Source organism: Myiozetetes cayanensis, unplaced genomic scaffold, assembly GCF_022539395.1.
Source record: "Myiozetetes cayanensis isolate MyiCay16 unplaced genomic scaffold, myiCay2020 scf54, whole genome shotgun sequence".
NCBI classification, from domain to species: Eukaryota; Metazoa; Chordata; class Aves; order Passeriformes; family Tyrannidae; genus Myiozetetes; species Myiozetetes cayanensis.
The window spans coordinates 224,061-250,244 of record NW_026087787.1 but is presented as its reverse complement, the minus strand read 5'-3'; the positions used below and the strand labels follow the sequence as shown (position 1 = coordinate 250,244).

At 46.5% G+C, this 26,184-nt stretch overlaps 1 protein-coding gene across 4 annotated transcripts in view; it reads left to right on the top strand.

The window, feature by feature from the left end:
- Positions 1 to 22,313, top strand: part of LOC126650033 (excitatory amino acid transporter 4-like) — a 36,399-nt gene extending 14,086 nt beyond the window's left edge. For 2 of the 4 annotated variants that reach the window (XM_050334482.1, XM_050334481.1), the window contains exons 3-11: positions 6,983 to 7,233; positions 8,090 to 8,227; positions 9,018 to 9,222; positions 10,050 to 10,092; positions 10,686 to 11,026; positions 13,240 to 13,473; positions 14,472 to 14,666; positions 15,095 to 15,229; positions 17,518 to 18,250. In XM_050334482.1, coding sequence (XP_050190439.1) covers positions 7,020 to 7,233; positions 8,090 to 8,227; positions 9,018 to 9,222; positions 10,050 to 10,092; positions 10,686 to 11,026; positions 13,240 to 13,473; positions 14,472 to 14,666; positions 15,095 to 15,229; positions 17,518 to 17,716 — 1,704 coding nt within the window. In that variant the 5' untranslated portion in view covers positions 6,983 to 7,019 and the 3' untranslated portion in view covers positions 17,717 to 18,250. Of the gene's footprint in view, positions 1 to 6,982; positions 7,234 to 8,089; positions 8,228 to 9,017; positions 9,223 to 10,049; positions 10,093 to 10,685; positions 11,027 to 13,239; positions 13,474 to 14,471; positions 14,667 to 15,094; positions 15,230 to 17,517; positions 18,252 to 19,946; positions 19,975 to 20,639 lie in introns of those variants that run through there. The other 2 variants (XM_050334483.1, XM_050334480.1) reach the window with 2 other exon arrangements.
- The last annotated feature ends 3,871 nt before the right edge of the window (positions 22,314 to 26,184 follow it).

Genomic DNA, 26,184 nt, shown 5'->3' with positions numbered 1-26,184 from the left:
GCAGTCCTTCAGTGGACTCTCTCCAGTGTGCCCATCTCTCATACTGGGGAGCCCAGACCTTGACACAGCATGCCAGCTATGGCTTTGTCAGTGCTGAGTGAAGAGGGCGAGTCACCTCTCTCAGCCTGCTGGCACAAACACAGCAGAGTTTCTGGCCCCTGGTTCTGGTCCCACCCAGGATGCCCCAGGAGTTCTGTGGTCCCAGGGGTGATGTACTGAACCCAGGCACTAAGAAAAGGCTGCACTGTTTTTTGGGTTTAAAGATGAGTTTTGTCTAGACTATGTAAATTAGTCAAAGGTATTTCCTCTTTGCCCAGCACAGGCTGACCCTGACCATTGCCTGGACAAAACTAGGCCAGAGATCTCTGCAGTCTCCCCCATGCTTAGAACACTCCCTGTCCTGTGACAGCAGAGCTGTTGCATTCCTCTGGAGTGAGGGCAGAGATGTGCACAGGCATGAAGGAAATTTTTTTCTCTATGTGTAGCTTCTGTTCCTGTTGTAAAGGTGTTCTAAGGCATGAGAAGCTCACGTGAAACAGCAAGTTGTCCCCTCTGGTTCCAAGCATGACAGTGAAACAGGTTCTCTCTGGGCAGCAGGACTGCCTATTGTCCCCAGCAGAAATTCAACACATCACTGCAACACAGAATTGACCTCCTCTGGCCAGCACCACTGCCCTCATCTCTTAGGAGATGTTTTCCACATGGAACTGTGCCCTCTCTGAGCTGTGTAGCTCTGCACCTCCTGCAGCTCCCTCCAGATCCTGTCTGCAGAGGCAGCCCTAAGCTGGGCAGCACTGGGCTCTGCACTGCACCAGCACTGCCCAGGGACAGGCACCCTTCCCGTGGGGCTCTGCAGGGCTCCCCCAGCACCATGGAACAGGTACACACAGAGTGGATCTGCCCGCCCAGTGCACAGACCAGATTCATGACCCATAAATTCCTAAGGAAAGCCTCCCTTTCACCTCTGCTGACAGCCTGCCACATGCAGGGCTCAAGGAGAAGCTTGCTTGTGAGCTCCCATGGACACAAACCACCTCATTACAGACAGTGCAAAACCTTTCACCATATGAAAAAAAATTTAGAAACACTTACAGCCTGCCTCTTGACACTGCTATTTGAATAACTGAGTGTAGGAATATTTCAGTGATGGCAGCTTTATAAAAGTCAGACTTGACTGGGTTTTTTCTGAAGCTCATCCTGCACAAAAAACAAAGTAAGAAGAAGTTGAAGACTTTCACAGCAGCTTTCCTAGAATCTGAGTTAAATGCAAAATTTCCTCAGAAAACAACTTAAAATTTACCCCAACAATTTCATTTTTTTTCTGTTGTTCTGATGCAGCAATATTCAAGATGTGCATATTGGTTTCTGAGAACTGAAAAATCTCCACAGTCTTGAGCATTTAATGTTGCAACATGAAAGGTGTATCATTCCCACACGAGCAATTCATGCCTGGGCACTTCATTACAAGACAAAGTCTGAGATTACTTTCACCTTAAATTCCAAATACAGCACTGTACCATCTACTAGGACATAAATTAACTCTGTCCCAGCTGCCACTCATCCTCTCAGGGATGGAGTATGCTCTATATTTTCTATCCCCTAATTTGTCCCACAGTAATTCCTGGTACTGCTTTTCGGTCAGCCTGTGCTTCTCCGTGATCTTTCAGGCATCTTTTTGAGTCACTGGAGTGTAAACTAAGAGTTTTTCTTTCTATGTTTACTCTTTTTCACTTATTCACAGAGCAAATCATCCTTCCAGTCACTTGTGAGCAAATGAACAACTCAGCCCTCTGCACAGTTTCTTTTTGGCCCTCACACCTGAAATCTCTGTTGGCAGACTGTCACCACAACCAGTGATGACAAAGGCATCTCCTCCTTCACCCCATGGTATATCCATTGCTTTAAAAACCTTTCAGAAATGATCCTTGATAAAGGATTTTAAAAGACTCTGGCTGATCTGACATTGAGGTTATGTCCTTACTGATGTGGGTTTTTCTTCAATTAGATGCATTTGAAGATTGCCTTTCACTTCTCCTTTTCTCCTCAGTTCTCCATTTTAACAAGCTGGTCTTTTCTCCAGGAGAGGGGCATGGACAAAGATGTGGGAGGCTGTGTGTCTTTCCAGAGTCTGTAGTCAAAGCACACATACAAGATACAATTTCAAGTTTCTCTTCTGTGTGCAATATTTTACTCTCAGATTCTAAGTGTGGAACTTTGTGGGGCCAAAAGTATACAATCTGTGAGAAGGTGATGCAAACCTGCCCTGATGCTCCTGCACTCAGCACTCCAGCACTGGGAGTGTGCCATGCCTTGCTCCCATCTCCCTTCAGCCAGGATTTTAACACCTTCTGTCTTTAAAACGCTCACGGAAGGGGCTGCACGCTGGATGGTGTCAGCTTTTCTGATGTTGGCTGCTTTAGCAGAGACAAGGCATAAAGAGGACAAGTGTTCTTCAGTGTCCAGTACAAACTGGAGCAGATGCATCTCAGCTGATGCAGAGATTTCCTGCTTTCTAGCTCTTTATAGATTCTTATGCTCTATTGCCCTCCTCCCCCCATACTGGAAATCTCCCTGGTTTAGATAGGAAGAAAACCACAGAAAAATCTGCAAAGAGCAGGACAAAATGTAGTGCAGTAATCTTCCTTCCTCATTTTTTGCTTTCACTGTCTTCTGACTGATGCCCCTAAAATAGCCAAAATTCCACTGTTTATGTGAAACCCCACTGCCAGGAACTAGGCATTAGTTTTGCAACACTGAAATTTCTTGCAAAATACTCTATGCCCCCTTGTTGAGCCTTGAAATTACCTCCAAAAATGCTCTCAAATGCCTCAGTTTTCCTGGCTAAGTGGAGCCTGGAGGAGCAGCCATGGATAGAACAACCTGCACCAAGAGAGCAAAGCCACCTTCTTTCTCACAAGAAGAAAAATCCAAGCCATTGACAAGAGTGTTCTGATGACTTACTGCAACAGTCTGAGAACTTCCAGCTGATGCAATAGATAATACTTAAACAAATCCAGCGATGCAGAGGGAAAGTGCTGTGGAGGGGGCCTCTCTATTGCAAAATATGCAGATAGAGAAAGGAAGCAAGTTAGCAGGAGGGTGGGGACATCACAGGAGTAAGATCTGCCAGTGAGTTCCCTCTGTGCAATAAGTTTTGCTCTGAGAAGGCTGCTGAGCACATGGTGGAGCGTGGAATCTAATTATTAATCCTGTACTTTCCCGTATCAATACAGAAATTTCATTTTTTTCACACAAAAGTACATTTTCCAGCGCACGTGGAGAAAAGAGCAGGTGAGTCTCTTTATGTTTGCAGGTTCTACCCCCACCTTCCCTGTACGGGAGTTTGTGCCGTTGCTGTGCTATGGTCCAGCTCCAACAAAGGCAAGGTTTGAAGGAAAGGGAGCCCATTTTTCCATACTCCTGGATCCACATTGGTCTCCTCGGGTCATCACAGCAAGCAGGAACTCTGTTTTGTGTGTAGCAAGTCTGTGGTGGGCGATTTCAGAGCCATCTACGTGACTTTTCACTTCACTAAAGAATTTGGAGCTTTGCAATTTGAAGCCAGGCAGCACTTCCCCCTGCCAAGGTGTGCTGGGTTGTTTGATGAAGAGTGAGTGGTTTGGGAGTAAGAAAAAGAGTGTCTTTCTTTGGTGGTTCTGCTTTTAGAAGTGGTTGCCTCGGGTGGTGATCTGTTCTACTGTAGGAAGCTGCACTGGAGGCAAGCCAACACTGTCCCAATCCACAAGAAAGGTGTGAGGGAAGACAGAGAGGACTAACTCCAGACCTGTGAATCTAACCTCAGTTTCTAGAAAAATTATGGAGAAGGTCATACTGAGTACTACTGAAAAGCATTTAAAGAATAATGCAATCGTTAACCAGTCAACATATGTTCACGAAGGAAAAATCCTCTTCAACCAGTTTGATCTCCTTCTAGGATGAAGTCACACACCCAGCTGGTGAAGGGAAGCTGGTGCAAGTCTAAATTGGGAGTGGAGTGGCTGGAGAGCAGCCCTGCAGAAAGGGACCTGGGGTTGCTGACTGGCAGCAGGCTTAAGGGGAGTGAGCAGGGTGCCCAGGCAGCTGAGAGGGCAAATCACATGCTGGGGACATCACAGCACAACCAGCTGCTCCAGAGAGGAGATTACCCTGCACTGGTCAGCACTGATATGGCCTCACCTGGAGCACTGTGTGCAGGGCCGAGCCCCAGCACTGAAGAAGGATAGGAAGGTCCTCAAATGTGTCCAGAGAAGGGGAATGGAGGGTGAACGTCCTGGTGAAGGGCTGGAAGACACATCCTGCGAGGAGTGGCTGAGAGGTCTGGGCTTGTCTCCTCCAGAGAAAAGGAGGCTGAGGGGTGATTTCTTTGCTCTGGAGCTTCCTGAGGAGGGGACATGGAGAGGGAGGCGCTGGGCTCTTCTCCCTGGGATTCAGGGACAGCACAACTGGGAATGGTTCAAAGCTGTGTCAGGGGAGGATCAGACAGGACATTGGGAAGCGTTTGAATGCCCAAGCGACGGGACAAAAGGTAATGGCCGGAAATTAAAACACAAGTTCCACCTCAATGTGAGGGAGAAGAACTTCTTACATTGAGGATGGCAGAGCACTGGAACAGGCTGCCCAGGGAGGTCATGGGGTCTCCCTCTCTGGAGATATTCCAAACCCACCTGGGCACATTCTTGTTTCGCCTGCTCTGGGTTATCCTGCCTTGGTGGAGGGGTTGGACTGGATGATCTCCAGAGGTCACTTCCAATCCCAGCTACTCTGTGATTCTGTAATTTCTTTATGGGCAGGATGGTCAAACCCTAGAAAAGGCTTCCCTAAGAGGCAGTCGATGCCCCAGGCTTCTCAGTGTTTAAGAGGCTTTTGGACAGGGGCCTTTGCAACAAGCTTTAACTTTTGGTCAGCCCTGAAAGGGTCAGGAAGTTGGATGAGGTGATCATTGTAGGTCCCTTCCAACTGGGATGTTCTAGTCTATAATTTTCTATCTCTCCAGCTGCTGACTGTGCAGACAATTACTTATTTCATTATAAGTAAGGGCAGTAAGCTCTGGGACAGACTTCTAGACAAAAGCAGATAAAGTGGATCCCAAAAGGGATTATCCAGTGAGTATGTGAATGAAAAGACTGAGATCTGAGAGGTGTCCTCTTCCTTGTAGGGTCAGTGATGCCAGTAACTGGCAAGACAGGAGGATACAAGACATGTGAAAGTCCTGGGTCATTGGAACCTGACAGCTAATAATGTTTTTTGTCCAACTTTACATCTGGGTGGCTACTGAATAAATAATACAAGTCCATTCTGGGACACAGGGGATGGAATCCGCAGTTTCTTAACCAACTGTTGGGTTCAGGAGGCATGAACTCAATTAACAGAAAGAATATGTACTTTGCAGTTCATTTTTTTTATGGGTAGCTGTGAAAAACGGGACTGGCAGTGAAAAGAAGGAACACAGGCAAAGTTTCCATGCAGTCTGGTGTGTATTGTCTCCATCAGCAGATAGAAGGGGGCAGTGTAGTAAGGAAGGGAATGTAGGATCAAGCTGGAATGAGCAGACCAAAATCTGCAGAATGCTGTTTTTTGATCCAAAACCTGGGGTGTCCACAGAAGCACTGAAAGGTTCCCACAGCAAATGCCCAGAATCTTTGCCAGTGGCCTTCACACAGCTCAGCCTTGGGAGGGCTTAAGAGTGACTTGGCTGGGCCACCACTGCTCTGAACCTCACAGAGGCATTAACATCTGTGCAAAGAAACCTTCTCTCAGAATGGAGATTTTCCTCCACCTTCTGTGGAAATGACCTTGCAACCTGTATTATGACCCAGCTCCTCTTTAAGGCAGTCTTCAGGTCATGATAGCCATTTATCTGGGCCCAGATGGAAGACACTATATGTATATTTTATAGAGAATATAGTCTCAGTTGTGAGGGTTTCTTTGATTTAAATTTAGGACTACAAACGGGGTAGCTCTTATTTGATTTACAACACCAAAGACAGATCTTCCAGCGCTTGCTGATCTCTTCTTTGGTTTCGTGTAGGCTTGTGTTACCTTTGCAAACTTCTGGGAAGAAGAATCATTTTCAGACCTTGTGTCTGTTAAGGCACAGTGACAGAAGGAAAATGCAACCTGCATAGTCAGTCAATAGTCTTCCTTATGATAAGAACTGTTGGGTTGCTGGTGCCTTCTAGCACTCCAGAGGGGACTGGTTTGCCTCTGTAACTCCCTTTTTCTTTTGTCCTGAAGAATATAGGAATAATAGTAAAATATGAATGGATAAAGTACAGTAGACTGCTCCAGGCCTTGCAGCCAGTTGGTAATGGAGCAGAACTGGTTCTTCATTTACCTCTTTAGAGTAGGTTTGATTTCAATCTTAGTATTTGTGAGGACAAGACAAGGGTTAACCACATCAGTGGAGTTTGACAAGAGATAATACTTGAAAGTCCTGTTATGTTTATAAGGAAAATCAGTAAATAAAGTCTTATCCTGAGGCTCCACAGAAGGCAAAGGGATTATGTTCCTTTCTGCAGAAACAGCCAGTGCCGCTCACTGTCATGGGAAAAGCTGTTGTGGTAAGGGCCTGTCCATCTAGGAGTTATGTCAGAAATGTTTGCTTCTTGGTTTTGTTTGGAAGAGTTTGTGCACAGGAAAGGGGTTTATTGCCAGGTGATAAAAAATACATTCCTGTCCAAACTGATAAAAAGCCTGGGTGGCCATGGAGCCCTTTCTGGCTGCCCAGGTCCCCACAAGCCACTTGTCAGTGCAGGTTGGGTGCTATAGTAACCAGAGCTTTTCTAGAGGCACCAAAGCAGTAGTGACAAGACCCTGGCAGCCCTTTAGATGCTTTCCATGAGGTCTGCTCCTTGCAGATGGGCAGAGGAGCGCGTGAATCAACTCTAAACACACGTGCTCAGGGCCCCAGGGAAATGGCCCAAAGGTGAAGGGAAGGTGTGCAGCAGCTTACACTCTCCTGCCCGTCCTTCTCACTGCCCAGCGTAGGCAGAGCTGCAGGCTGAGCAGCCGTGCTGGCCATGAGCGAGCAGAGCCACGTCAACAGCCTGTTCCTCAACGAGGATGCAGCCAAGCGGCTCCATGGTGAGAGCCGCGTGCGGCGCCTGCACCAGGCCCTGCAGAAGCGAGCGGCGCGGGCCAAGAAGCGCGTGCACAGCATCACTGCCGACAGCGCCAAGAGCTTCCTCAGGAGAAACGCCTTCGTCCTCTTCACCATCGCTGCGGTCTTACTAGGTATGGAGCTGCTGGCAACACCAGGCACGTTTGTAAACGTGGGGAAATGTCTGTCTATTCTACAAAGATTTTATTTTATTGTAGCGGTTTGGCTGGGGAGATGAAGTTGATGAGCTGACAGCTCAAAGTGCTGTCCACATTATGAGTGCCTTTGTGTGCAAGAACAACAGACTCTGCAGAGGGTGTGCATGCAGGAGGGAATCCTTGTTAATCCTTTCTGGCTGCAGTGTAGAAACAGTCAACAACAGAAAGGGTTTGATGACCTAGCTCAACCAATCCTTATAAAAATCATCCAGGTTTCTTCAGAGGCATCTTGGGAATGCAGCTGCAGGTATAAGGGGTCTTCAGATTCATCCCACAGCTTTAGCCTGGCAGGACCAGAACTGAAGCAAGGGGCTGTGATACAATGCACACCAAATCTGCTCAGCAGACAGCAGGTTGTCCCTAGCTTTTGATCCAGGCTATATGTCTCTAACTCACTGGCTGAATTCAGCTTTAAGAGGTGAATGAACAAAGACTATGAACTGTGTAGTCACAGTTTAGGTTTGGAGATCATAACTCTAGTCAGAGCATTTTGTGTTCATGAGTTTCATGGGAACAGACTGCAGAAGAGAGACAAGGAAACAAGGAGATCTCTGGTTTAGCCCAAGGCTCCTGTGCACAGAAATATGTCAGAGGGAGAGAGAGCATACAGTAAAAACTGGATCACAGCCTTTTAGAAAATGAGCATTTGTTCCTTTGGGGAGAGGGGGAGCTGAAAGGAGATGAGAAAGAGAAAAGCCACGCTGTAGGACTGAGGGACAGGCCACTGTATCACATTGTCCCATTTCCATTCTCATCCCTTGCTGATCCACAGGGATTATCCTGGCATTCTCCCTCCGGCCCTACCAGCTGACCTATCGCCAGATCAAGTATTTCTCCTTCCCTGGCGAGCTGTTGATGCGTATGCTCCAGATGTTGGTTCTTCCTCTCATTGTCTCTAGCTTGATTACAGGTGAGAAGTGCTTTCTGCTGCTTTCAGCCGGGGCAATGGTCAGAAAGACAGATGGTAGCTATTGTTGCAGTACCCCTTTGTGCCCTGGCTGGAGATGCTTGGATTAGCTTGGCTTACCATAGTGAACATGATCCACATTCATCCCCTGCTGGCTCAGGAGGAGGGCAGAGAAGCAGAAGGTGCTTTCTCAGAAGACTGGGGAGAACACAATGCAGTGGTTCCAATGCCCAACCCTTGAGCAGTAACGAGGATTTCATCCTACGTAACCTCAAATGTCAAGTTTGTTGCCCAAGTCAGCTTCAGGTTTCCTTCAGCCTAGAGAAGGTTAGTTTGTGTCATTCCAAAAGGACTGAGGTTGATCACCAGCTGGAGGGCTTGTTTCACCAAGATCCTCATGGAAGATGTGCCAGACAGCCAAGCTTTCAGACAGCAGAAGGGACTGAAAGGCATTCCACCTCCTGAAACATCCCACCATTAGGGACTGAAAGGCCCAATGTACTGGGAGGGGATTATTTCCCTCCTGAGAGCTTTTGAAGAAAATTGCTACACTCCCAAATGCAGCCTAAGACCCACCAGTGCTATGCTTCTTCATGACCACAAGCCATATCCTCCCACACTCGCATCACCCTGGAACTCCAAAGTCTGCCCCTTGTATGCTGTGCTTCCTAGAGACTCTACCTCCCTGCCCAACTCATGCATGTGCCTTGCACCCTTTGAATCTTCCTCAGGCTTCCCCTTTCTCTCTAAGACAATAGACTTGCTCACCTTGTCTGTCTGTGTGACACCCCAGGGATGGCCTCACTGGATAGCAGAGTCTCAGGGAAGATGGGGATGCGTGCTATTGTCTACTACATGGTGACCACAATCATAGCAGTCTTCATTGGCATCCTCATGGTGATCATCATCCACCCAGGAAAAGGATCTAAGGACAAGCTTCACCGAGAAGGCAGAATTGAGCAGGTGCAGACAACAGATGCCTTCATGGACTTGGTGAGGTGGGTGAACAAGATGGTCTCATGTTGAGACCGTATCAGTGAGATTACATCCCTCCATGCAATGTCCTTTTGAAGTGTCACAGCTTTAGGCATACAGGAAAGAGGTTAATGGTTGAGTCTTGGCCAGCCTACTGCTCACAGCTTAGTCTGGTTAACCGGCTTTACCACTCAGAGGTTGAGTGCTTGGCTTGGAGTCCAGCCCTGCTGCTGGAGTCTTAATGCAAGAGGCCAAGGTATGCTCAGCAAAACAAGCAATGAAAACCATCAGTGGCTGCATGCCCTTCAGGAATTCACCCAGCAAAGGTTAGTCCAAATACCCATCTTCAGTGACCAAAGGAAATCAAGGAAATGGTTCCCAAGACATTGTCTCTCTCTCCCTTGCTGGGACCTTACACAGTAAATTGCAAAGCTGTACCATCTCAAGTGGTATGGAGCAATACTTCTGAGGTACAAGGTAACAGAGAGTTCAAATGACAGTTGTAGAGCAAGGCAATATATGAAATATTATAATATGGTATTGTTTCAAGATTAATTTGGGTTTGATGATGCTCTGACAATGTACCTATGTCCCAGTGTGTAGTCTCTTTCCACATATCTGAGTAACCTTCTAGAGTCTGAAAAGATGCAGCAGGAGTCTGACATGATGCAAGAGGTGCTGCATTCAGATCAGCGTACTCCTTTCTTCTGTCATTCAGACAGAAAGGGCTTGAGCAGACATTGTGACAGTTGTGACTTCAGACACTATTCCAGGACGAAGAAGTTGGCCAGGAAGCCCATGTTTTCTTCCCAGTTCAATAATAGCTCTTTCCTTGTTTTATCCACTGCAGGAATATGTTCCCACCCAACCTGGTAGAAGCCTGCTTCAAACAGGTATGAAATCTCCCCTGGCCTATCTATGTGCCCTGTGCCCTAGCCATGGTCCTACCCTCTTCTCTGAGGGATGGAATAGCAATTGCTTCCCTGGGTCTGACTGCTGCAGTCATAAGTCTGCAAGATTTTCAAGCTGTATGTAGCTGGGGGCTTCAACTTGCATCCCATCCCACAGAAGCAGGAAGGGTTTGCATGGTCTCTGGTAGCAGGCTTGGACTGGCAGTGAAATGGAGCAGATTCCCCCAAGGATTTGTCTCTTCTGTAATGCTAGTGCCCTTAGAAGCAGCACAAAGGGTGATCAGAGAAGCCAGAATATTTCAGTTCTAGCAACGTGAGATGTTCTAGTGGTCTCTTTTGACCTTTGGCTCTATGAAATTTCTAAACTTTCTGATGCAAGTACTTTCTGTGTAAGGCCTGTCCTCAGTACTTTCTGTACTGAGGAGCGTGGGAACAGGTGGGGCAAATTTCCCACACAGATCAGCAGCCACTTGCAGTACTCTCCTTAATTTAGGAAGGCATGCAAGAGCCTAGCATGTGTCCTGAGCTTCTGAAGTAGGGCCTGTGAGTGCATCTGATAATCTGTGTCTTTTCAGTACAAGACGCAGTACAGCACCAGGGTCTTCACCAGAACCGTCCTCCACAGCAGCAACGTCACAGCAGGTGTCACCACCACTCAGCTCCCTGTGCCTGAGAACTTCACCAGCATCCTGGAGAACGTCACTCACGCCCTGGGGACCATCTCCGAGGTGCTGACCTTTGAAGAAGTGATTCCCATCCCGGGCTCAGCCAATGGGGTGAACGCTCTGGGGCTGGTAGTGTTCTCCATGTGCTTCGGTTTGATGATCGGCAGCATGAAGCAGAAGGGACGGGCCCTGCGGGAGTTCTTTAACTGCCTCAACGAAGCCATCATGAGGCTGGTGGCCATTATCATCTGGTGAGGAGCACGGCCGGTTGGAGCAGGAGGTCTGCAGGTGCAGTTTCCACTGACATGATGAGAAGTGGGGTAGCTTTAAGGATGCCATGCACAGGAAAAGTGGATGGGCACAGTTCTCCTTTAGCTCCATCAGGCTGGAGGGAAAAGTCTGGATGGGATATTTGTTCACATTTCATTTCCTATTCTTTTTGTTTTTACCTTAGAAATATCAGATACGGCAGGACTTGCTTTTCTTGAGGCTGCTGGAAACATCCTTGGAAGACCAGAGAGCTGGAGTGGAAGACCTCTTAGCCTTACTAGCAGGGGTAGGGTGTGAGGCTTTCCCACCAAAAGCTTCCCTTCCAGTGTTCCAGTAGTCTGACTCAGCTACGAATCACAGAAACCTATTGCTGCTTTCATGCTTTTGGGTTGGCAGCTGTATGCAAAGCTCTGAGAGCTGGGCTGGGTTGAGAGGATCAGCTTAAAGTTGCTGCCTTTCTGTTTGAGGTCTCCCAGATCCCAGTTCCTCTAGAACTCAGCTTGTTCCTTTCTGTGTAAGGCTCCCTGTGACACATGGTCCAGATATGCAAAGGCATTGCTGAGACAAGTCTTCTCTCAAAGGCAGCATTTTACCAAATCTTGTTATTTTAAGCTCTTTATCCATCTAGGACTCAAGGTTGTGTTAGGTACTGCAAAACAGGAGACGTGTGGGTCTGGCAGAACACATGCACATGTCTGACAGGGAAGGGATCTATCAGCCCCACACCCTATCCCATTTTAGATCACTGTAGCTTCCTTTCCTTGGTCTTACAGTCACAGTCTTGTATCTCAGAGCAAAATCCTGAGCACAGGGTGACAGGCCTTACACAAAAAGGCACAAAGGGGAAGAACATCCCTGAGCTCATAGCAGAGTGTTGGGGAGCCCCAACCCCCCTGGGATATTTTAGTCGATGTCTGAGCCAGAACTTGAGGCTATTCTTTCCTAAGAGGAGAAAAGAGTTGCCTAAGGGCACAGAAGGGAGAGCATGAGCACAGCAGGACAACTAGACCTGCACACCAACTCCAGAGACCTTCAACACTGCTCCTTCAACCTCCCCTCAGCTGAAGGAAGGCAGGGTGCTGATGTATGGAACATTGCTTACACTTGGGACACTGCCTGTGCACATTCAGTAGGCAGTGTCTGGAGAGACCTCCTGACTTATAAAATCCCGCTGGTATGGGAGGCAGGGCTGTCTGCTACAGTCCAGCACTCCTTCCTGAAGCCATAGCCTGCAGATCATCTCCCAGGAGCCTGTTTTTCCTGGGGAGATCTGGTCACTGGCTGAAGCCAAGGACGGTGAGAGGAAATGAAATATTCATGAAATCCTTTCCTGAAACTTTTCCAAACCTCCCAAGCTAAGTTGGAGTTTGGCATGTGGACCTCTGAGCCTTGTGCATGAATTGCATGTGAGCTCTTGAGCTGCAGAGGCCCAGCCCTGAGAGGTATGGCCATGGATCTGGGATTTTCTTTGGTCCATTTATGATACTTGTGCCCGTGGTTTTCTCCATGTCTGTCTGATGACTTCCTTTCAGTGGAGCCTCACTGCTGCTTGTGAGATGGAGGGAGAAAAAGCCCTGAAGAATGGACAGGATAACAGTACTTCAAAATGAGTTTTTTATATAAGCCATGGTTGCTTTTACAGGTGTTGGTGTGCCAAGTGCTTCTTACACCAGATCTGGAATCTCTATATGTTCCTATTCCCTAAGTATGAACGTCTGAAGACAGCAAGGCTGATAGCCCAGAGCCTATGGGACACTCTAGCTTTTACTCCCTCATTCTCTGTTTCCCCTGTACTTTCCGTGCTTCTCAGTAAAAAGTACTCTCAGCCCAAGATCCATTAGGAAGGAAAGGGACTCTGAAGGCTTCTCTACATAACCTCCCATATCAATTCTACAAGGAGTGTTGTAGAAACAAGTTAGGGAACCCAAAGGGAGGAGGAAAACTCCATCAGTGCCCAAGCCGTGCACACGACAGAGTGCTGGGGTCCCCAGCCATGCAACAAGAGTTGTTTTTTGACCATGTGGTGAACAAGTCCCAGCTCTCTCCAGGATTCTGGGGTCTCATCAAGTGATTAGGCTCAGTGAGAAAATATAGTGTGCTGGCTTACTGGGGATTTGTCCAGGCAGCATGTGTTAAAGCTGGTGGGAAAGTGTGGGAGCCGGTTCTAACCATGGGGCTTGTGTTTCTGCCACAGGTATGCTCCAGTTGGGATCATGTTTTTAATTGCTGGCAAAATCCTGGAGATGGATGACCTAGCAGTGATGGGAGGCCAGCTGGGGATGTACACACTCACTGTCATCGTTGGACTCCTCATTCATGCCATTTGCATTCTGCCCCTGCTCTACTTCGTCGTCACTCACCGAAACCCCTGGGTATTCATTGCAGGGCTCCTGCAGGCCCTCATCACAGCCCTGGGCACCTCCTCCAGGTATGGCAGCTATGCAGGAGTAGGGTTGGGGATGATGTGGATGCTACGACTCAGCACTCCATTGCTCTCAGCGCAGTACTGTGGTCTCACAATTTCTAGCAGTAGCACTGGACCAGCCAAACTCATTCCCACTCTCCTGCTCAGGAGCCCTAATCACACAGACAGCTCTGACCACCAGTAAATGGCCCGTATTCCTCCTTACCAAACACAGGGGTGACTTTGCTGACAGCACGGCAATGCTGAGCTCAGGACAAATACCAAATCCCGCTGAATCACAGCATTCCACACGCACACACCTCTCACACGCAGGGACTCGCACACATTCCCACCGCTCTCTCCCAGGCACACAGACTGCGTGCAGCTGTCATTAAACTGGACAAAGGCATCCCCACCAGCATGTTCAACAACTCGTGCTGCCACGTCACGCAGCCAAAGCGAGGGGCTGTGGGTAGCTGTTGTTTCACCAAGAGCCGTGTTTCTTGTTAGATTCATCTCCTGTCTCTTCCACATACGTTCTCACATGAAAACACACAGCACTTTTCCTGCTCGTGTTCTCTTTCAGAAACAATTCTCTGCTTTCTCTGCAAGGCTTGTTCTCACACATGGGTCATTCTTGTCTTATGGGTTGAGAGGGGTGAGAAGGGGCTCAAGGTTTTTTTAATAGCTGGAAAAGGAGTTTTGGTCTTGCAGCTCTGTCCTATGTACTCTGAATCCCCCACCATCACCTTCTTTTGGCATTATACCAGCATCACCAGCTTAGGGTTACACATACTCTGTCCCAGCCCCCTGAGAAAAGCCATGTCTGAGTGTGCAACTGCAGTGTGCATCATATCTGAGGAAGCTTCGCTTAGACTGTTCTTTCTTCTAGCAGCTTCTAGCCTCTGGCTCACATGGCAAGGTGAAAAAGCGGGTGGGTAAGATCATAAACCAGGCAGAGGCTTAGTCCTTCTTCCAACGTTAGCATACACAATTCATGTTGTTTTGTAAATTCCTTTCAGCTCAGCTACTCTGCCCATCACGTTCAGGTGCCTGGAACAAAATAATGGTGTAGACAGGCGCATCACGAGATTTGTGCTACCTGTGGGAGCCACAATTAACATGGATGGCACTGCTCTGTACGAGGCCCTTGCAGCAATCTTCATTGCACAAGTCAACAACTATGAACTTGACTTCGGGCAAATCATCACAATAAGGTGACTTTTTGGGACTACAAGAAGGGCTTCAGTTTTGTTGGCTTATCTCAAGTGTGATAGGGTTCCGTTGTTGCTCAGAAGACGCAATAAGGAAAAAAAAAGTATGGGAAAGAGGGGTTGTACTACGGCTCCAAGTGTCAAAGTATATGTGATTTGGGCACCACATCTTTGAGGCTCCACTTGAGCCCTTCTTGCACATCCAGATATTAGGAAAAGCTCTTAGGTGCAGTCTGTCATGAGAAAGTGCCTGGCAAGGGCAGTCTGATGTGGCGTTGATGTCCTGTGTGTCACCATCCCGCTCAGTGACCAGGGCAGAAGGACTGCCAAGGTGTTTTGTAGGTGATGAGTTTAAGTGACTGTCATTTCTACAAATGTGACCACCTCTTTTCTTCCCTTTGCTGATAGCTGTGCTTTCCTGTTCCCTCCAGCATCACTGCCACAGCAGCCAGCATCGGAGCTGCAGGTATTCCCCAGGCAGGACTGGTGACAATGGTTATAGTGCTGACATCAGTGGGGCTGCCGACTGAGGACATTACACTGATCATCGCTGTGGACTGGTTTCTGTAAGTTCTTTGCTCAGCACCCCTGTGCACTCCTGCCAGTGCTTACAGAACTCATCTGTGTTCCTAATGCCTCTGATAAAAGCAGGCTCAGTAACCTGTACCATTAAGCTTGGAACACACCTGTATCCATGAGACCTTTGCACAGCAGCTCTCTCTGCCCGTGTGTTATGACCCACCCCAGAAGGTGAGGGTAACCCAGGCTCTTGTTGGTAGATCCCTGGGGGCGGTATTAGGGTGAAATAACACTGAATGATTGGTGTTTATAAATATATATATACGTGTGTGTAGAATTTATTTTAAAACAATTTGGTCGCAATGGAAAGCAAGCATGTAGCCGTTTTGGTTATTATTACCTCTAGTAATATAAAAGCATAAAAATAACACTTAGGAAGATGTACAAGGTAAAAGAAAGAAGGAGAAAGAGAGGATAAGAATAGGAAGGTGTATAGTCACCACCCGTGGGTCTAGCAATGAGACCCAGCAATGTTTTTGCACTTTAGATGTCCGTTGGTCAAAGTGGTCATCACAGTCTTGATCCATCAGGGGTGGGGGAAGCCCATGAAACACAAAGTTTAATACACTCAAGTTCAGGTGGGAATGCCCAGCTACCTTCTCTGGAGTGGGGAGTTTTGCACTGTCTGATGTAACACTGTGGATCACAGAGCTCTTCGAGGGTTCTTTGATGGTTCATGACATCTTCTAAGACATTGCAGCTGCCTTGCACATCAGCATAGTTGAGCCAATTGTGCCCCATGAGAAGGGATGAAAACCTTCAGGCCTGTGTGTGAATGTCTTGGTGCTTCCCTGGAGGCAGGTTTCACACCTGAGCCTTTAGGTAAGGGAGGACATTGCCCTGACAAAAAACACTATCCCACCTCTCAGGATCTGCTACTTATTAGTCCAGCTTGTCCCCTCCGAGGAAGGGTGTTCACCCCCTCTGCCGCTGGGTGGTTCCTTTGCACAACTTCAGCAAAGCACCCACTGCTTTTGAAATGTTTCGAATCATTAACCATTAATATTCCAGTGTCACACCATGCTGGAGTCTTCACTATGTACTTCAGTGACCCAGGGCATCAGAGGTCACTTGCAGATCAGCCTGCTGACCAAACAGAATGTCCTCCATTTGCTTTATCTTAAGAGGCACCCAGAAACTATCTCCAGAGTGCTGGGGATCAGTTGTGCCAATAATAAGCAAATCCACACTGCAGACTGATGGTTCTGGGCTACCAAACACAGAAAGAGGGATGAGACTGTGCTATACAAATGTTTATATGGGTGTAGCTAGTTATCCACACAGCTACCTTTCAGCTTTCTTTCAACCCTTGGGACAAGTGGTTTTAAATGAGTGCTCCTGGGAACCAGATTGAAGAATGCATTTGTGCACAGTCCCCCCTCTCTCGGTCCTCTCAAACACCAAAATCCTGACTGAGGGATACACTGTCAGTGTTTCCTCTGTTCTTCTGTATCTTTTATCTTGTATTGCTGGTTTGTGGTCAAAGCAGCCAAAGTCGCCTGCCATCTGTGGCTGAGCAGTTGGAAACATTCTTGCCCAACACTTCCACTTTTCCTGTGGATTGTGCAGAAGAACAGAGGTGTCTGGTTAGGGCTCTGCCTCCTAAGACGCCAGCTCACACTTCATGTGCTTACCCAGAGCAGCTGATTTCAATCAGGTGCCAAAGGCCTTATCTCTGTTACTGCTGAAGGATCTGATGGGTTGGTGGGTGCATCTGATGGGTGACAGCTTCAGCACTTCTGACATACTCTTATGGTTGTGGGGAAGATCTCATTGCAAAGGGTGTTTTAAATCTGCTGTTTTGCACAAAGAATTTGGTGCCTTGTCTTAGTGCACGCTGTCCATGCTGAGGAAATCTGACTCCCCAGCAGCACTGCCATAGGTTTGCACCAGAATTGCTGCACTTTTTGTAAAACAAAATGCAGCTTAAGTGAAATAGATGTGGTGAAGCTCATCTGAGTCTGCAGTGAGGCCTTTGGAAAGGAAAGTGCCCGTGTGGAACCACAGTTACCTTTTTCTCATTTTGAGTCAAGTCCAAAATTTTCAGTGAGAAATTGGGAATACAATAAAATAGGAATGAATGTCAAGCCTTAACTGAGGGATATCAATCAAGGAAGACTCTTTGGGAGTCATTTTCCTGTCAGTGTTGAAGTATCAATTATTAGGGTAACTTAAAAAATAGGACAAGTTTCAATGAAGATGTTTCTTGAAATAATCTTCATCCCCTTAGCTGTTACTATGAAACTGTATTTTGTTTTTCTCTCTGATTTTTCAGGGACCGTCTTAGAACAACCACCAACGTCCTGGGGGATTCTCTGGGAGCTGGAATTGTGGAGCATCTCTCCCGGCACGAGCTGGATGCACAGGACTGTGAACTTGGTAAATCTGGGATAGAGGAGAAAGAACAGCTCTCCCACCTGGTTTGCCCACAGAACAACACCCAAAGGCACCCCAGGAGTGAGACAGAGCTGTGAAATCAGGCAGCAGTGCAGATTAATGCTGTAAAAAGCCCAACCTTGAAACAGAAGTCCATAGTGGAGGACAGAGAAAGACCCACTCTGGAAGGCACTCACTTTCTCCTCCCTCTGCCACATGCAGTCTTCCCTGATCCTGTTTCTCCCCTGTTTTTCTCTGACTGGCATTAAAGAGGAGAAAATTAAACTGCAAAGAAAGTTTTACTCCACAAAAGCCTGATTTAGTCATTCTTATGGGGTCCAAGAGTTAGACTTGAGTAAAGAAGGCTCAGTGAAAGAGCTGGAGTAGGAGCTCCTCTATTTTTGAACTAAGTGGCCAGCTGGGTTGGGAACCACCACCTGTGCACTGGCACCAAAATGCTGCCATGACACCGCCCTGCAGGACACAGTTGCAAAGGCTCCACTTGGTCAGTGCCTTCATCCAGGCAATCTTTTAGCATTGACCTCCTTGCTCACAGTCCTGGTATTTGCACAGATATGCAGATGATGCTTTTTGAGAGCTCCTCTGGCAACCCCTCTGGCTGCAGATACCAGAGTCACCCAGGCCCTGAAGGAAGGTGGGACTGTACAGCAGGGACAGGGCTTACTGTGCTGGTAGCACCAGTAGGGATCAATGGGCTTCTCATCAATGGAAGATGCTAAAGAATTGTGAAAGAAGAAAACAGTTAAAGAATTTATTATATCCATTATTCAGTCTCTGAAACAGCTCTTCCGTCTACCAAGCTCTGCCAAGACAGTTAACTTCATTTCTCTTTAGCAAGTTCTTCTCCCCTTTTGAAACAAGAAGGTCAAATGCAAAGTCTAAGAACTAAGTTTGCCCACCTGAGTGGTATGTCCACGCCAGGAACGACTCCCTGCCACTCCAGATTTGCTCAGAAAACAGTTTCACTCCTCATCACAAGATTCCTAAGGAAATGGCTCCTGTGCTCATCTTTGGCTATTTTCAGAAGTGACTTCCCCTCAGTCACATTGCTGCAGAATGTGCTTTCAAATATTTCTAGCTCAGTTGGTTAGGGCATGGTGCTAATAACAGCTAGGTCTGTGAGCTCAGTTCCATGTGGGTAATTCACTTAAGAGTTGGACTCTACAATCCTTATGGGTCCCTTCTAACTCAGAATAGTCTGTGAAATCTGTCTTTCTGCATCTCCTTGTCTTTTACAGGAAGAACCAAATCATTTCTTAGCCCTTGCACAAGTTTGCCAGATCCCAAACTTATAAATTCAGGATATATTTTTCAGCTCCTACAAAAGGGAGTTCAGCTTCTGTTTAACACACTTGAACATAAGCCCAAATGACATCCAAAACATCTCAGAAGCTAAAGCTACAAGTAGGGACATGCTTCATCCATGGTCTCTCCCCCTTCCCTGGCATGGCCAGGAACACAGCTGGTATCTCTCACAACAGGGAACAGGACCACTGGGACTTGCTCCATAATATCCAGGTCCATGAACATCCAGAAAATGAATGTCTGGACAGAACCAGGAATATGTTAAGGATCCCCAGTGTTGGGGCTGCTGCAGTGTAGCTGTCTTGCTTTTGGCACAGCCAAGCTCAGGAATGGCAGCGAGCAGCCTCCTGGCCCACAGCCAAACTATCTACACTGGACAGCTTTCACTTGAGGTCTGCACATTATTCCCAACCCACTGTGTCACTTATCCTGGCTTTCCACATTGATGCTTTTCATCCCTAACCACAGCCATATGCTCAGAGGTGCACCTCATGGAAGCAAGACCTCAGAGGCATCAGATGGAGTCAACTTTGCCAACTACAACTGCACACCTGCCCAAGCTGCCCTGCCCTGCACTAACAAAGCTTCCTCAAACACATCTCTTGAGATGTTCAAAGCCAGTTCCTGAGGCTCTTTTTGATTGCTCAGGAACAGCAGGGTTACATACAGGTGCTGCCACATTCCGCATCCTGTAGGCACAGTATCCTGTTTTTATGGGCTGGATGATTATTTTGAACCTGAAGTAAATGCACAAACACATCCCTTTCAGGTAAGAGTGGTAGCAGAGCAGGGGAACTAGAAGTGTGTGGTAGCTCGGTTTAGCAGTGGCTGGCTCCACACCCTAAGGTTGTTTCTGACTGTGGGATGCAGGTTGCTTATTTTGACAAGAGATCTACTCTAACAGGGGGCAAGTGAGCAGGATAACAAACTACTATCCTCTTTGCAGCAATTTTTTTAATCTTGTATGAATACTTTTATAACATCTGCTCTTCTTCTTTCTAGACTAAACAGACCCTGCATACCCTTACAGGTAATAATCCTTCATGTTCTTCTCTGGGCTTTTTCCTCCCTGTTCCATGTCTTTCTTGAAGTGGAATGACTAAAATTTGACACAACAATCCAACTAAAGATTTATTAGTGCTGAGCACTGAGGAAAAAGTGTTTCCTCTACCTTAAGATTTCGATCTTGAACTCACGTTCCCATCCTTTAACAGCATGCTGTGCATTGGCTGATGTGGGTAACTATCCCTGATGTCAACATACAGCAAACTCAAGTCTGTTCATCTTATCTTAACTCTTAGTGAGGTTAGACTCTGATGAGATGGCTGTATCTAAAAACTGGATCTTAATCAAAGAGTTTTAAGATATACTGCATTAGCTTACATCGACAGTGGGCTAAGATAGCACAAGCTTCTCATTAACACTGCTCAGCTGACATGAGTCTAAACCTTCACAAAGAACAGACTTGCTTATAAAACCCAATAAAAGGCTTTATTTTTTAACGACAGCATGATAGCATTACTCCAATGCTTTTGGCTTTACTCCAAATGATAATTCCTACACCATTTTAAGCAGAACTGCTGCCCATCCAACAATTTCCCAGCCTGTCTTTGTGCAGTTGATTATTATTACCTTAGTAATTTCAATGTTGCCATAATTAACTGCATCTTTGTTTTCTTTCTTGATTTTTTTCAGACTATTTGTCCAACTTTTCAAGAAGACGAATTCTAATCCTGAAGAGACTTCCTGTATATAAAGGGCAAACTGAAGGATGAAGCAGAAGAAAAGCTTGTTGGATTGAACTGTAGCTCAAATGGGAATTAATTTTTGGACGTCCTATGGCTCGGGTTATACAGACAGTCACACTAGATGATCACAAGGGTCCCTTCTGGCTTTACAATATATGCACGTGCTTTCTGATTTAGAGATACTGCAAAGGGTCCTTCGAGCCCGATCATTTCTAAGAGCTGTCTGGAGGGATACAAATGATACTTTAACAAAACTCAGCAGGAGTCTAAGCTGTTTTCAGTTGCTGTTAGCAGACGTACACATATCAGACAAGGGGCTCTCCACACCACATTGCATCCACGTTTGCTGATGTTCCCACATGAAGCCTTGCCGTTCATGATTTCCGCTTTCAACTCAAGATTAACGGAGCACAAACAAGTAGAAGTCTCATTTTCAAACACTGCAAACCAGTCTTCCATAGGGCATTTCAGAATTCAGTTGATAATTTTTAGGTTTGGTGTTTACTCACGTTGTTAACCAGTTTATGATTGGGATTGTCTGTTTACAGTACCTGAATAGCAAAGTATTGTCAGGAATTTGTGTATACATATATTTTATATACATATGATATATATATGAAAGGAGTGCATGTGTGCAAGCATACATATACACTGAGTCAATTTTTTTGTTGCTAATCCAAGAAGGAAAGCCAGTACTAAACTCTCACTCTGTGTAAAGCTGCATACTCCGCCCACCTTAATCACCAATTAATCCATCAATTAATCTCATCCTTAAAACAAAAAACAGAGGCTGCTCTACCTCATTCCACAAATGAGTCATCCAAAGCCAGGTTTGCCAAGAAAGAGCTCAGTGCATGCTGATTTTGACTTGTACCTGCTGGTGACGTAACAAGAACCTCTCAATGTATAGAGAAGATTCTCCACTTTGTCTTTGGCTTCCCTTTATACATCCCAAAGACCCCCATCCCCACTGCACCTGTCTTGGCAAGGGGCAGGCTTTCAGACCTCAGTGAAAAATACAAAAGTGTTTGTACTCATTCCAAATCCAGTGTTGACCTTGTATGAACTCAGCCTTCAAAACTGGATAACTGAAAGTATTAAATCATTTTATCCACTGTCTTTTTAAATTACCAGATATTTGAGAGCTTATACAGTCTTTTCTTTACTGCAGTCCTGCTGCTTCTACTTGGATAAATTTTCCAAGTTTCTCCTATTTGCAAACAGATCTCTTCCTAATGATTAGAGATGGGCAAAATTTGGGATGAAACAGAGAGCTATCTCAAAGCATACGTATGCAAGGAGCTTTTGGATTAGGACACATCTCTTCAAAATTAATTTGAAGAGAGAAAATCCAGGAAGAATATAGATTTTCAGTTAGACCGTGTGTCACATTACATCTGTGATACATCCACATTATTTCAGGAATCAGATCTGTCCATGAAAATGTATGTCCTTTTGCTGTGCCCAAGGAAGAACTGGAAATCAGTCCTGTACAGTACGTTCATGGCATTCAGGCAGTTTGGCTCTGTTAATTCCTGAGGGCTTTTTCTTCATCCTGTGAGTTTCAGTGATAATACAGATAGTTTGCATATTTGAAAAATAAAGGGAATTTTTTCCACAATGCTTTTCCATGATGTTTTTTTTTTCTATTATTTTTCCTCAGGACCATGACCTTACAAAGTCAGGAGTGTTACTTTTAGCATTATGTCCATGTCCTTATGTTCTTATGTCATGGGTCAAATACTAATCTCAGATTTTTACAAGGCCTTTCCTTAAAGCTTTTCCTTTGATGCCATCTTTGGCATATATCCATAAACTGGCAAGGCTGCAGGAGGCTTGCTTCATGTGCAGCACACAGGCACATACTTCCAGCTGGAAAATCTACCCCAATAAAAAGGTTATGTGGAAAAGGTCTCTGGGGCATAAACAATAATGGGTTTACATTACTCGCTAAGATGTAGCATTAATGGCATGGTATCTACACAAAGTGAAAGCTGTTAGTTCTCTCCTTGATATCATATCCCTTTGTCTCGTCTTCTGTTCCCTAAGGGACAGGAATCAAGGCTGGTAACAGGGATGCTGGGGCAAATGCATCCCCAGTCCCACAGCACCCAAGAAAGGCATCAGCACAGACTCAGAGGTGCTGGCCAGGTCCAGCCTGGAGTCCAGACCATGAGAAAATGGCATGGTGATGAGTAGGTCTGAGGTGCAGGCCCAAGGGAGGCTGCCCAAGGCCATTAAGGCCTAATAGTGTCCTTGGGGTGCATCTGCAATCCAGTACACACTTCTGCCCTCCTGCCACGCAGACTCCTATGTGGTACCAGCAGCTTGGCTGACAAATCTCTGGATATCCTGTAGTCAAACCCTCTGCTCAAAGCAGGATCGAGTAGCACAGGCTGCTCAGGACTTTGGTTGGATTTCAAACATCTCCAAGGACGTCGGTTCCACACCCTCTCTGGGCAACCTGTTCCAGCATTCAATCACCCCACAGAAAAAAAAGCTCTTTGTCAAAACAGAATTTCTTGTCTTTTGATTTGTGCCCACTGCCCGTTGTCCTTTCCCCAAACACCACTGAGACAAAGCTCAAGGGTTTTTTGAATCTTTAAATTTCATGTAATCTTTCAACCTGATGGAAAAATGGACTAACAGGAACCTCATGAAGTTCAGTAAAAAGAAATGCAAAGTCCTGCTCCTGGGCAGGAATAACCCCACGCACCAACACGAGCTGGGGCTGACCTGCTGGACAGAGCTCTGCAGGGAAGGACCTGAGAGTTCTGTTCCAGCAGATGCTGAGTTGAACCCGAGCCATTGCTGTGCCCCTGCCCTTCCTGGCCTGTTAGGTCAGGGGTGGGATCCCCCCCTCAGCTCTGGGGAGGCCACAGCCTGTGTGCTGTGTCCCAGGGTGGGCTCCTGTACCGGTTCATTGGGATATATGTCCGGAATAAAGACAAGTACAACAGTCATTCAAACACTACAAAATATCTTTTATTGCAGTAAGAGTAAAAAAAAAACTATTAGCAAAGAGAATCAAAAGCTAAAAAAGAATACAAAAAACACAAAAATACAAATCCATTAGCATTCATAGAATACTATGAACAGCCTCTATTACAGCATTAGCTAGTAAAAGGGAAATTAAAGGGATACAATATTAGCTAATAAAAAGGGAATTAAAGGGTTACAAGAAAAAGGATACAAAATATTTGCTTTCTCAGTTGCTTCCTATCAATAAACTGTGCTCACCTGCACAGACAGGCCAGGCCTACCAGGCTCTGCAGGGCTGGTCGGTGCCCGTGCTTGGCGGGTGTCCCCGTGGAGCAGCACAGTGTGGATGGAAGGATGAGCATCGCTCCACCCAGCAGTGCTGACACCCCATTCCATCAGCTCTACATTACACTACGTAGGGCCAGGACGCAGCAGAAGGTGGTGCTTGAGTGGCAGCCAAACAGCGCCCGTTCATCACCTCATGGCAACAGTCTGGGCGTGCCCCACTGTAGGGCAAGGGGCCAACGACCCCTGCCCACATCATCTTCCTCTCCATCACCTTCCTCAGCCCTATGGATGACCTCTACCATTGTGTTTCAAGGGGATTTGTATCTAACCTGCAGAATGTAGCTGTTATAAGTAAAATGAAACTGAGTTGAAATATAGTAATAAAAATTTATTGAAGATTTATAGAAAATGCAAATAAGCAAAACAGCATGCTGGGCGGCCAGGGAGTCTCCTGCTCCACTCACACCCCACAGTTTTGCAGTAGGCAAAAACAGTAACTTTTATTCCCTTATCAGTTCCCCTCCCATAGTTACTTGTTCTCCTTCTGTTGGATCTGAGTTTGCAGGTCTGGTTCTGGTTGGTTTCTTTGCAATCCTGTTTTAGTTGCCAGGTGCTTTCCTGTCCATAGTTTCAATCAGTCCTTAGATCTTGAGGCCTAGTGTGCAGGCATCTCCAGATGTCCATCTTGGATACTCTGGATCTTCAGTTCCTGACTCTTCGGTCCTTGTCCTTCTTTCCTTTACTTTATGCGTGTTGTGAGACAATAAGTTTTTTATAAAAGTAAGATACAAAATACTTATTCAGTAAAACACAATAATTTGTCTTTCCAGCTTAAGAATTGCAAACTGCATGACTCTTAGCTTAAACATTCTGTAACTTACAGTCTCCCAATCTTAACAGAACACTGATTATAATAACATATATATGTATATAAGAATATAACATGCACTACAATTTAATGAGTAAACTACTACTATTAATTTGATGAGTAAATTTAACTACTACTACTTATTGCATAGCCAAGCCAAGGAGGAACTCAGCTATGATAATAAGGGACATGCAGTAAACTTTGCTAAAGGCACAATGGGCCTTACAGTGAACTTGTGCAATAAAGTTACATTGTACAACACTCTGGCTGGTTTCACATGCTAATACAAGCACTTTCTCACCCCTCTATGTTCCATTGATCATCTAAATCAAAAGTATCCCCCTTACAGCTCCCTACTACGAGAGACACGGACACACTGGAGAGAGTCCAGTGAGGGACTGCAGAGATGATGGAGAGACTGGGGCACCTCCCCTGAGGAAAGGCTGGGAGACCTGGGACTGCTCAGCCTGCAGAAAGGAAGGCTGGGGGGGGATTTTGTCACTGTAGATCAGTGCCTGAAGGGGAGGGGTGAAGATGGAGCCAGGCTCTTCTCAGCAGTGCCCGGAGACGGGACAAGAGGCAATGGGCACAAACTGAAACACGGGAGGCTCTCCCTGAACATCAGGAAACACTTTTTTACTGAGAGGGTGTTGGAGCACTGGCACAGGGTGACCAGATAGGTTATGGAGTCTCCATCCTGGCAGATGTTATAAGTTAGTATAAGAATTTAGACAACTCAATTCCAATTAAACATTGATAAATTTATTAAGCAAGCGATAATAAAGCAAAACAGCGCTGGGTGGCCTGGAGGGCAAGTGCCCTGCCGAGGCACACACCACCATGTAGTAAATGTCCCCTTTTTATACATTTTCAAGTCCCGGGTTTTGAATGCGATTGCTTTATGGCTTGAGTTTGTGGCTTGTTGCTGAGGGGTCATCTGGGATTTGTCAGAGATAAAAGCTGCAGTTCTTATCAGCTGTAAATTTTACTGGTAGCTACTTGTTTGTTTAGCAAGATGTCTGCAATTATTTTTACTGACGCTTGATTAGCAAGTTGTCTGTGAAACTTACCTTGTTTAATTACAACAAAAAGTTTCTGACTCCCTCATACACATAAGATTTTTTGAACAAAGTTAACCCTCCTATTTCAGCAGATATTCGCGAGCGGCCTGGGCAGCCGGCTGCAGGGGACGGCGGAAGAGAGGGACGGCTGTGCCGGTGGCCGCACCCCGGGCCAGGCACGCACCCGGCGGGGCCGGGGCTCGAACTCGTGGCGCTGGGGGGGGCTCGGACGTGCGCGCGGGCACGCGGGAGGGCGGGGCGGAAGCGGCGGGCGCGCGCGGGCAGCATGGCGG